The 13,234-nt window shown below is 37.4% G+C and overlaps 1 protein-coding gene across 9 annotated transcripts in view; it reads left to right on the top strand.

Moving 5' to 3' along the window:
- Positions 1 to 13,234, top strand: part of Znf684 (zinc finger protein 684) — a 79,424-nt gene that overhangs the window by 24,962 nt on the left and 41,228 nt on the right. For 7 of the 9 annotated variants that reach the window (XR_010042787.1, XR_001199084.3, XM_063235164.1 and 4 more), the window contains exon 4: positions 10,795 to 10,833. Coding sequence is in view for 7 of the 9 variants with exons in the window: in XM_063235164.1 (XP_063091234.1) it covers positions 10,819 to 10,833 (15 nt within the window). In the remaining 2 variants the exon portion in view is untranslated. The other 2 variants (XM_005000127.4, XM_003462290.5) reach the window with 2 other exon arrangements.

Below are 13,234 nucleotides of genomic sequence, written 5' to 3' on the forward strand. Positions count from 1 at the left end.
AATCTCTAAAGATCAAGATGAGTAACTAGCGAAGAAGATATGAGACTGTGTTTGAAGACTATGACAAGGTTGCTGGGCGTGGTGATGCATGCCTGTAATCCCAGTACTCCGGAGCCTGAGGCAGAACTGCTGTGAATTTGAGACCAGCCTGGGCTACAAAGTGAGTTCAAGGCCAGCCTAAATTGCATAGTGAAACCCTATCTCCAAAAGATAAAACAAAAGAAAGAAGAAAAAAAAAATCACCATGTCGTTTAACCAAGATTTCCTTGAGAATAAGAGCATTCATGGGCACGTGGAATTATACAACACATTGACTCTTTCCTCCTCCACCTAAATATTCTTTGGTACAAGGGACATAAATTCTATTTCTACCCTCTCAGTAGACACTGACTTCTTTAACTTTGATTACCGATCAGATTCCCTGCCTGCCTAGGGCCAGGCACACCTCAGCCTGATGATGCCTCATGACTGTTGCTCGGGTTGCGTGTACCCTTGGCCTGCCAGCTCAGAGCTCTGGTCTGGCTCCCACTAAGTACTTTGGCATGAGAACAACCTACGTGTGATATCTATCAGCCTTGTGAAGGCCAAGCTAGTCTGGTGATACCTACTTTGATTCCCAAAATATTCCATAAACAATCTAGGCAATCTCATGTGACTAGTAGCCTTATAATCCATAAAGATTACCCACATAACCTAAATTTTTACACATTGAGAAAAAATAAGCAAATAAGGGGCAAGAAGCTTTTCTCATATTGAAATGAGAAAAATACAATGGGCAAGAGTGTCCTGTAAAAATGTACCATGCCAGTATTAAAAAAAAAAACTAAATGAGGATAAAATTCCCTTCCTAGACAGTCCCTAGGCCTGGAAATGTCCTCATTCTGAGTATGAATAATTTCCTATTTTTATTTCCACATGGTATCTCATCATAGCTAGAACCTTGCAGTAAGTTGATTACACTTGACTGCCCTACAGACTGGCAAGCTTTTTCTCTTCTGTGGCTGCGTTTATCACTCCAAGCTTATGTATGGACACATTCAGACATATGAATGTGTGCTTGTGTAATTCCCCCTTTAATTCAGTGCATCTGTACTGAGTACAGGCCCCAGCATTGTAATAGGTGCTTCAAGATGTAGAATCAGTGCAGATTTATGAACTAGTTGATGACTGTTTTAAATTCATCACTTTCTAAATGCTGCCTCAAGTATCTCAGCTGTTATGATCCAAGTCCACCCTGTATTAGTAGTATTGTGCCCTTTATAGGAATTTAGGATTATCTGGTATCTGTCCATCCCAGATCAAAGTCATAGCTGCATAATAATTGCCATTGCTGCTTGATTTGTACCCAAAGAACCTTTCTGGATGTAAAGTTTTTATTTAATATAAACCATTTCTCTGAGGTCTGGAGAGGTCACCTGACTGTGGCCAGGATCTATTCTTGAGGGGTGGACACTGATGTCTCTCTAACCCTCCCAGTCATTGTGAAGTGGAGCCCTGTCACACTCTAGACTCCAACTTGCATAATGTCTGCTGCCTTGTGCTACCTACTACATCAGGACACTTGGCCAATAATGATATTTGGGCAAGGGTGCCATTCAGCACTGATGACTGCCAACAGTTAACTTGCTCAACAATCCTTCTTGGTCTGTCTTTGGTGTTACCATGCACCGGGTTCTTCTTTCTGCCAGCCCACCCTCACCCCACTACACCCGCACTCCCAGCCCTGCAGCCAAGATCCCTGCACAAATTACAGTGGAAACTTTAGAGACATCAAAATGTGTTGGGACAAATTCTCATGGGAGTCATTATTCCTTTCCCATGTGGAAAGCACCTAAGATTCTGCTCTCTCAAAGCACTTCCCAAATCAAAATCAATTCACTTTCTGTCATTTTCTAGAACTTTCAAACCCAACCATTCTATCTATTTAAAGCAATAATCCTTGTTGGGGATTGGGCAGTGTTAAGGGTTAAGTTACTGACTACAAAAGAAAGTCTGGCCCTGTTGGAAAAGCTCATATTCACAATCTTTGAAGATAAGATAAATGTTCCAGTTGTGGTGAATTGAATCTCACTTAGAATTCAAAGACAATAAACTGCCTACCTTACAGATAAGAGTTCTTTTACTTAGCAAGAGTTATTGCTTTGAGTGTTTTTGTTCAAATTTCTCAAGGTCCTGTTCTGTTGCCCCACTTTTACCCCAACTATCACCTTTATTTATTGGAAACCCAACAAATATAGGCAAACCAAAGAAGACTTTGTCTTAGCTCCAAGAGAGTCCTGAGTTCTGACCTTCCTGAACAACCCAAAACCATATTGTTTGTCTCTTATTTCAGGCTTTACCGAACATCTGTCCTAGAAGATCAGGGACCTGGCCAAACTCCTAATACAAAGGCTCTACATGCAACTCCCCAAATATATGCAAACTAAATATAATGATAAAGAAAAATGGTAGAAGATGTACTGCACTTCTGTATGCTGTGAAACTTTAAGACTTGAACTAATGCCTCCTTTAACATAATTCCTTTATAAATGCTTATGTATGTTAAATGCTTTATTGAAATATAACAGTAAAATTCACAAATCTGAAAAGAAAATGAGTCTTTAAAAAAATACATACACACATACAGAGTAGAATGGGCACCAAGTGATCCTGTCTTTGTTGAGCTAGCTCTACAGTGTGCAAATTGTTTCTGGTGCCTGGCTTCCAAAGCAATTCCTTTTCACTTTCCATAAATTCTACTTGTTAACTAGTATTTCCTCAAAAACTGTTATTTTCTTCCAATTAGCCAGAATTTCCCTCTGTTGCTTCCAATTAAAAAAAAACAAGACCTATATAGATGTAATTAAAGTGCTTACTTTGTAGAACACTAAAACTCATTATAAACAGTGAATATTTTATGTATAAAAAGCAAGAAGCTAAGAAAGACATAAAAATATAAATTTAGTAGTGGCCTGGTGATGCAAGCCTATAATCCCAGCCCTGTAGGAGGTTCAGGGTAAAGGATGAAAAGTTTGAGCCCAGTCTGGGCAACTTAGTGACTTGGTGAAACCCTGTCTCAAAATAAAAACCACGCGCCAGGAATACACCTCAATGTGAGGGCTCTGAGTTCAATTCTCAGCCCTGGAAAATAAATATATAAATGCATATGTGTAAATATAGAAATATGTATGTGCATTTTTATGTGTAAATTTAGCTAAGTAATAAATAAAAAGCATAGACATAAAAGTAACAAAAATAAGATCTAAAATTGTTTCTTTGAAAAGATCAATTTAAAAAAAGTCCATTTTCACTTCTCTTTACTCCAAAAGATTCATTAAAGAATTATTTTTAAAATAATCTTACTATGAAGAAAAATAAAAATAAAGATTGAATAAGATGCATAACACATACATGGAAAATTAGTTCCAATTTTAAGTAATTATGTGTACTTCTGTACCAACAAATATAAAGGCCTAGATGACATTATCAAAATGTATCAAGAGTTGCTGAGGGGTTAGTTCAGCAGTACAAGCAACTGCCTGACAAAAGGTCATGAGTTCAATCCCCAGTACCCCCCCCACCCCAAAAAAGTATCAAGAGAGACTTTTTAAATTTTATTTTTGAAAAAAAGACACAGAATTTCAAAACAAGATAATAGGAGATTAACAATGGTTAAAATAATGCATATTGTTATCTTAAAAGTAGTTACTCAGATTACAAGATAAAGACATGAGAATTTGACAAACATTGTAAGCACAAATTGCTCTTTTTGATGAACAGATAGAAATTAGTAGCATAGTTATACACAGAGACATATATTTTTATCCCTTCTCTTTTCTCTTTTCCCCCATTCCAGTTGTTTATTTCACTTACTTATAAACCTTGAGTTTATCCTTCTTTATAGCTGAGTAGTACTCCGTTATATAAAAATACCATGTCTTTTTAATCCAGTCCTTGGTTAGTGGGTATGTGGGTTGTTTCCAATACAAACTATTCCAATACTAACTATTACAAATTGTGCTGCTATAAATATGAATGCATATATTTTGCTGTGCTATGATATTTTCAATTCTTCTGAGAAAATACCCTGGAGGGAAATAGCTAGATGAAATGGGACCTCCAATTCTAGTTTTGTAAGGAAATGTCCACACTGATTTCCACAGTGGTTGTACCAGTCTACACTCCCACCAATAGTGGAGACGGTTCCTTTTTCCCTCCAGCATTTGTTATTGCTTGATTTCTTGATGATAGCCATCCTTTCTGGGGTAAGATGGAATCTCAGTGTTGTTTTAAATTGCATTTCTTGAATGACCAATGATATTATTTTCCAGTTGCATTTCTTCATCTGAGAAATGTGTATGCATTTCAGATGCCCATTTTTGGATTGGGTCTTTGAATTTGGAGGGGCCTGATTATTTATAGGATCATAATCATTAACACCATCCAGTACCAAAGGACTAGTGCTGAACCAAATAGCAACTTCTCATCCTTAACAAATTGGGAAGGTAAGTTCTTGGGATAGACATAAAGAACCACCTATATCTGGACAACATCCCTAAAGAACAGACATCTCCTAAGGAAGCCTTAATACTTGTGACCAAGCTATCTACCATAAGAAATAGCCAAGTATCAAAAAAAAAAAAAAAAAAAAGAAATAGCCAAGTATCAACAGAGAAGACAAAATAAAACAACATAAAATGAAATAAATAGAAAAAGACAAGATGCAGAAACAAAATGCAACCCCAGACCCCTAGCCTACCTAGGACAAGCCCAGAACACAGTGAGATAGAGGACATTCAAAGTCAAACTCTGCAACTTTCTGAAATGATAGCAACAGAATCAGAGAGAGAGAGAGAAAGAGAGAGAGAGAGAGAGGCTATAGAAAATCTCTTAGGTACAAAAAGAACTGATGCTTAAAATGAAATATATTAGAGTAGATACACATTTTGAAAATAGAAGAACTTATGAAAATTATGGAAATCATATACACCCAACAAAGGAAAGAAATGGAATCTATGTGACAGATCCAAACAGAAATCCAAGAGATTAAAATCATCACTGAAAATATATCAACAGACTAAATGAAGGTGAGGATAGACTATCAGATCTTGAAGACAGAATTGTAGCTAGTGACATTTGCATGCAAAGAAATATCTCTTAAAAATAGCAAGAGACCATGAAAAATAATCCAACAGCTGCAAGATGAATCAAAAAACAACATAAGAAGAAATGGAGATTCCTGGACACATATGAATTACCAAAACTGAATAAAGAAGGTCTAAAAATTCTAAATAACCTGATATCAGTCAATGGAGTTGAAAATGTAATTAAAAACCTACCAACGAAGAAAAGTCCAGGCCCTAATGGATTCATTGCAGAATTCTACAAGAAATTTAGAGAAGACCTAATGCCACTAATGCTGAAATGAATGAAATTGAAAGTGAGAAAATACTTCCAAACTCATTCCTGGAAGCAAGTATTACTCTGTTGTATAAACCAGACAAGGACCCAACCAAAAAACAAAACTACAGACCAATGTTTCTAATGGACCTAGATGCAAAAATCTTTAGTAAGATACTGGAAAACAAAATACAGAAAACGATCAAGAAGATTTCACACACACACAAAAAAAGAAGATTACACAACATGACCAAGTAGGATTCATCTCAGGGATGCAGGGGATGGTTCAACATACGCAAATTAATAAACATAATACACCATATCAACAGAGCCAAAGACAAAAATCACTTGATCATCTCAATAGATGCAGAAATAATAGCTAATGCAGTGTATAATAGCTAAATCATGGAAACAACCCAAATGCCCATCAACTAAGGGATGGATAAAGAAGACGTTCCTTTCTTATATAATGGAGTATTACTTGGTGATAAAGAAGAGTAAGTTTGAGGCATTTATAGGTAAATGGATGCAATTTGAGATCATATTCTTAAGTGAAATAAATTGGACTCACATGTGTAAATATCACATTGTGCCCCTAATGTGAGAAGTTGAAAGAGTAAATAAAGACCAAAATGTGCAATAGATTGTGCAAAATTTTTTCAAAAGGGAAGAAGAAACTGCTCATTGTGAAATAGGTAGAAACTGCTCAAAAGGAAAGAAGAACAAGGGCAGGGGAAGGGGAAAAGGAAGAATGGATAAAGGGGAAAATATTTTTTAAAAGGATAAAATGGAAACAAAGTTTTGTAAATAGGGCAGGGAGGAGGGAATGAAGGAGAGGGGACTGAGAAAAATAGAGAACTCAAAATATGTACAGGTACAGATTCGTATGATGAATATGACCATTAGATATATCTAAAATGTACCCATTAACTTACTTTTAAAAAATTAAAATGTATCAAAGATCTAAATATTAAAACAGAAATATTAAATTTCCTGGAAGATAGAACAGGTAGAATTCTCTTTTTTTTTTCTTCTTTTTATCAGTACCGGGGATTGAACTCACTACCACCTGCTTACAAGGCAGGTGCTTATGCCGCTGAGCTAAATCCCCAGCCCCTAACAGGTAGAATTCTTGAAGACGCTGATGTAGGCTAAGATTTTATGATCAAAATTTTAGTGTCACAGGAACTTTCAAAAAGAACCAGCATCTCAAATCTCATCTAAACATTTTGCAGGGGCGGGATATATAGCTCAGTGGCATAATGCCTGTCTAGCATGTACAAGGTCATGAGTTTGATTCCCGGTATCAATAAATTAGTTAATAAATAAAAAACTTTTTCATAGTAAGGAAAACAACCAACAGTGAAGAGACAGCCCATGTTAATATCTAGAATATATAAAGAATTAAAAAGAAATCAGACCTCCAAATTTAAAGACCCAGTCCAAAAATGGGCATCTGAGATGAATACATACTTTTCAGATAAAGAAATAGAAACAGTAAGTAAATATATGAAAAAATGTTAACTATCACTGTTTGTTTGTTTTTTGTCTTTTTCGTTTTTATTGGTACCAGGAATCAAACTCACCATTGCCTGCTTGCAAGGCAGGAGCTTATGCCACTGAGCTAAATCCCCAGCCCTCGATATCACTGGTTATTTGAAAGATGCAAATTAAAACAATGCTGAAAGTCCATCTCACTCCAGAAAGAATGGCTATCAAGAAATCAACCAATAACAAATGTTGGCAGGGCTTGGAAAAAAGGTCGCCTTTTCCACTGTTTCTGTGAATGTAGGTTGGTGCAACCCTTGTGGAAATCAGTGTGGAGATTCCTCAAAAAACTAGGACTAGAGATTCCATTCGACCCAGCTATTCCCCTTTTTGGCATCTCCTTGAAAGAACTGAGAACATCATATTATATTGATACATGCACATCTACATTTATAATAGCTAAATCTTGGAAACAGCCTAAATTCCCATCAACCAATGAATGGATATAGAAGATGCTATATAGGAAATATACATATACATATATATATATAATATACCAAAAAGGATAATATTGAGACATTTCTAGGTAAATGAACGCACCTTGAGAATATACTTTTAAGTGAGATAAATTTGACACACGTTTAAATACTGCATTATTTTCTGGTGTGAGAAACTGAAAGTGTGAATTAGGACAAAATGTAAAATAGACATTGGGAAACAGAAAGAAAAAGTTCAAATGAGAAGGGAACAAGGGAGGCAGTGGGGGGAAGGCATGGAAGGAACAGAGAGAGAGAGAGAGAGAGAGAGAGAGAGAGAGAATAGAAGAAAAAATGGAAACAAAGTTTTTGTAAATAAGGAGAGAAGGGAGAGGAAAAGTTTTTGTACATAAGGTTTAACAGATAAAAAAGAAATACCATGTACAGATACAAATTCCCTATAAGGAACGTTATCAAGTATATCTAAAATGTACTAAGAAAAAAAAAGAATTGTTTGTATTGTATTATTTGCTTTACTTCCTCTTTTTCCATTTTTCCCTGCGATTTTTACCAAACACTCTTCAGAACTTATCAGACTTCCACCACTCTGCCAAAACAGAACTGATACAATTTTCGGCGTGGCTAAAAAGATAAGAAATATGAAATAAAAGTGGCCTTTATTTTAAGAATGTGGAGAGAGACTCCATGACCTCCAGGGTCTGGCTTTCTCTCTGCCGGACACGTGGTGTGGGAGCATACATATAGCTTAGGTTTGAGGTGAACCTAAGGGGCATTAGGGATGCACAGGTAGCCCATTGGAATTCACTTTTCCCCACAGGTAAATTGCCTAGAGGGGGAAAGGTGACCTCAAGACAGCCCCTTGGTTCCGCCTCCCAGCCTCCCACCGCTGCAGCTTCCCCATTCAGGGCAAAATCATTTCAAATTCCTCCCAAGCAACCAACTGAGTCGGGAAGGAGTTTTAGTTTATATAAAATTAGAAGTGGGAGGTACAAAGCAAGTGACCAAACATTACATAACTGGTTACATACATTGATTACATATTGAATTATATATTGACAGATAGGCTACTTTGAAACAATAGAAACATTCCAGGAATCAGGGGAGGGGGCACTTCCAGAATGAGTATACTTAAGGGCATTACCATAATAGAGGAATTGTCCCCGAGAGAGAGAGAGCTTTCACTGAATGAACACAGGTCTGCCCAAGGTGCCTTACGGTATAGACAATTGCTCTGACGTTGTCAGGGTCAACTGAATTTACCAGAGACAGCACAACAGAAACTTGGTCAAAGTCCTAGAAATAGCTATAAATTTACCATCGCATGAATGCGTTTCTACATTATGACTGTGCACCAAATTTTAGCATACTGCTAACTTAGAATTTCCATTATTTAAAATTCTAAAGTCTATTTTTATTTTTTTAATGAAATGATACGGTATATACAATCCGCTTTAAAAACGAACTTGGCAAGGTACAACCCTTGGGATAGCAACTCCGTACTAGCGCTCTAAAGGGGAAGAACTACCGGAGGTTTTCCGGGAATAAGCTGCACGGGCCTTATGGAAAATGTGCTCTTGGAGAGACAGCCTACACCCCGAAGGATCCTGGGAACTGTAGGCGAGCAGATACTTCCGCACAGGCGCAGTGGGGCTGTACCCGGTATTCAGTGAGCTGCTGGCGCTGCGTGCAGCATGCCTTGGGGTCGCCTCTCTAGTGTCTGTAGTGCGCTGTAACCTGATCCTGGTTTTAGAGCCGAGGACGCGGCGGTGAAAAGGTGGCAGGTATGGCATGGCTTTGCAGGACTCGGGGGACATGAAGAAAGTACGGGAAGAACGAAGAGGGCCAGTTTGCGGGTTTCCCCTACAGAAGATTAAACTGTACAGCCCCCAAGTGCTTTCACCCCAAGTGCGTTTGGGTGTGTTGGTTTTGTCCAACCTGAGTAATTCAGAGAAAACAGTAGAACTCCGGCTGGCACTAGGTACGTACTTAAACTTGGGTGTGACTGGGACTAGCCCATTTTGCATTCCTGCTCTTGTAGGTAAGGGCCTCGGAGTAGAAGTTTGCATTCAAGTGACCCTTGTTGGTACAGAAACTTGAAAGTCAATTCAAGGGATCTGGGAAGAAGGCATTTCTAGAGAAACTATGCATTCTTAAGATAATCATCTGTAGAATTACTTAAATTCCCTCACGATTTTGCGTATGAGGAACCTGAAGCAGAAAGAGGTGAAATTACTTGCCTAGGCTCGCACAATTTTGCAGTTTTAAGACCGAAGATTCCAACCCATATGTGTTATTTTACAAACATCATTCCAGTTTTACAACATAGCACTCCTGCGTAGCACAGAGTTGGGTGTTGTGGTTATTGTCAACTGATTGGTTTGAGAAATATCTAGATTAGTAAAGACCACTCTTGGGTGTGACTACCTGGGACTTGGGTGTGTGACCCTATTTCTGATTTTTGGCCCCTTTCTTGCTCTTTCCTTGTTACTCTGCTGGAACCTACCAACCATGCATTGAAACTTGTAAAACTGTGAGCAAAATAAACTTTTTTTCGTTTAGGCTGTGTTTCTCTGGAAAGGTAACTAATACAGGTGTGTACTCCCCTTTTGAAATATTTGAATAATGAATACTGGGTAAATTTTGATTTGTAGTCATTTTATGAGTCATTTTATGTAGTCTTGTATTTGCCGCTCTTCCCATGAATGCTATAAACGAAGCAGTGACTCCTGTTTGCCAGTTTTAGCAGTGTTGATTAGAATTTCAGAAATTCCAGTTCATAGATGATGTAGACCCACAGAGAAAGATTTGGCTTCTAAACTGAATGCTCCAGCTTTACCGTGAACGAATGGGTGGACTAACAGATGAACCTGCATTTGTGAATATAGCCTTGTAAAGAAAGCTGAGCCTTGGCTGCTGGAAGCAGCTGCATGCCTTAAGAGGCTGAGACAGTCAGATCATTTGAGCCCAGAAGTTCAAGATAGCCTAAGCAATTTACTAAAATCTCAATCTAATTCAAGATCTGTTGCACCAGCTTCAGTCCGTAGAGCAGAGAATCACAGGAAGAAAATAATTTCTAGATACACATACCGAGAGCTTTGGAAACCCAGGGTTTTAGTCTTTGAACTCATTTATTAGTTCTTTGGGATAAATTTATACAAGAGAGAAAAATCACTGGTTTAAAGTTTCACAGCTTGGCCTTAAGAGTTGTGAAATGAGAAAAAGTGTTTAAGTTCTGCATATTCCTAACAGAATCCCAGTAGAGTTGTTGTATATATGTGGAACACGAATGTTTTTGACTTCATAGAAATACCTTTATCCCATTTCTGAGGCTGCAGTGGTCTGGTAGGCTACTTCTCATTTGGTGGAATAGTTTTATGTTACAGTCTTGGTGTCCCATGTCTTTCTATTCTCCCTATTTTTACTTTCATAGGTTTGTGTCTCAAAACTGCAGGAAATGATCAACTTTCAGGTAAGGCATCTATATATTCATTTAAATTTCCTGAAAATCCATATAAGGAAAAGAAAATATAGAGTTAGGGACCTAAGTTTAGTTGAATAGAAGGTCAGGTTCAAGTGGAAGTTTAGGAAATAAGATGATGTAATGTTGTGTGGTTTACATATAATTGGAATAAATTGCCAGGGGTTGGTGATATAGCTTCATGGCACAAGCACCTGCCTGGCAAGCTCAAGGTCCTGAGTTTGATTCCTGGTACATATATATATATTTTTTCAATCTTCCTGAAAGACATATTAAATGGATAATCAACTAACGTATTGGCATTGTGTGTGAGGATAAAGCAAAATAATTGCTCAAATAAGTAAAATTTTTTTTCCTGGCATATTTCTCTGAAGAAAATTTCTTCTAATGGGTTGTTATATAGGTACTGTTAGAAATAACATTCATAGGGGCTGGGGATTTAGCTCAGCGGCATAAGCACCTGCCTTGCAAGCAGGCAGTTGTGAGTTCGATCCCTGGTACCGATAAAAAGGAAAAAGACAAAAAAAAAAAAAAAGAAAGAACATTCATAGCTATGATATCTATATCAAGTGTCCCATGACTATTGCTTGTTCATTTTTGTTTTTTAGAGACAGAGTCTTGCTATGTAGTTCAGGCTGGTCTTGAACTCATTATGTAACACCTACTAGCCTTGAACTTGTGGTGATCCTTTTGCCTCTGCTTCCCTAGATTACAGGCATGCGCCACCATACCCAGTTCCTATGACTTTATCTTAGAGTGTTTTCTGGAGTAAGCAGAGAGCCCAGTGTCAAATGATGTTAAGTGAGCTCAATTTATCTGTCCAAGTACATGGACTTTTTAATGTTCCATATGATCTGTATTTTTTCAGTTCTCTAGCTATGTTGAACATTTTCTCAATATCCATTTTAAGGTCATTGCATTCAAAGAATATTTTCCAGCACCATAAAGCAGAGTGTTAGGTAAATTTAAAGATTAATTTGGTTACCCAGATTAACAAGTTTTGAAATTATTAGTTTTTTTTCTTTTTCTCCTTGAAATCAAGTGGATTTGGGGAAATAAAATAAAACAAATATATGTATATCTCCTTTAATCCCTGGGGGGAAAATAAAGATTAATTTGGGAGTAAGAAGTCTTCTCTATTTCTTTTTTCTGTCTTTTTTTCTTTAGCTAGGGTTTCACTGTGTAGTCCAGGCTGGCCTTGAACTCACTGTGTAGCTCAGGCTGGCCCTGAACTTGGGGCACTCCTCCTGCCTCAGTCTCCGGAGTACTGGGATTACAGGTGTGCGACCACCGTGGCCAGTTTAATGATCTGTTTTGTGGTAGATGCACAGTTATGTGCCTTTGTTTATTACTTTTTGTTTTGCTTTTTGGTTTTTGTTGCTGTTCGAGGGATAAATCTAGGGCCTTGTGTACCGTAGACAAGTAGATCCACAACTGAACCCCTAATTCTAGTGCTTTTAATTTTTACCTGTCACACATGATTTTGGCGTTTTGGTTAAAAGGGCTTTTTTTATCATGTTAAAAAAAAATCAATGTTTTCCAATCCTATGTGAGTTTAGCATGTAAATCTTAAAGCTTTACTAACATCCTGTTGTACTATGTAGAACCTAATAGATTAGAAAATCTCCGAGGGAGTAATTTTATTCCTTTTGATATTAATACAGCCTGCTGGGATTCATTAAATGTTTTATGAATGAATGACTAAGAACATGTCATATTTTAAAATAGCTTTATTAAAATACAATTCACATATTATAAAAGTGACCCTGGCCGGAGCCTGGCAATGGCAATGTTGTGACTTTGATCTCCGATACCAACAAAAAAAGTGACCCAATTCAAATGTACACAATCAAGTGGCTTTTATACATTTGTTATCAGATTTTATTGATACACTCATCAGAGAATTTGTATCTGTACATGATATAGCTTTTTTTGTTTTGTGTTTTCTCCTTTGCCCTACCCTCCTTCCGCCCCCTTTCCTCCTCCTTATACTGTGTAAAGGCAGATCCTCTGCACCCTAGGATGTAAACTGCTGAGTCACTAAGTTAAACTTGAACTTCTGGTGTCAGTGAATCAGCCCTTACACCTCTCCATTTACAAAAGCTTTATTTCCCTGTTTTCCTTCTTTTGACTTTTTTCCTTTCCTTTTCCCTTCTTTCCTTTCCCCTTCCCCTCTCCCTTGGGCGTTTATTATTATTCATACCCTTCTGTAGGAATCACTACTGTCTAATTTCAGATCATCCCTCAAGGAAACTTCCATACCCATTAAAAGTCAGTGACTCCCTGTTTCTCCTTTCCCCAGCTCTAATCTACTGCTTTCTTCTGTATATTGTATGTAAATGGAATCATATAATACAGGATTTTTTTGAATGGATTTTTCACCCAGCATAGT

This window comes from Cavia porcellus, unplaced genomic scaffold, assembly GCF_034190915.1.
Source record: "Cavia porcellus strain 051 isolate PalLab524CR breed Dunkin Hartley unplaced genomic scaffold, mCavPor4.1 scaffold_25, whole genome shotgun sequence".
NCBI classification, from domain to species: domain Eukaryota; kingdom Metazoa; phylum Chordata; class Mammalia; order Rodentia; family Caviidae; genus Cavia; species Cavia porcellus.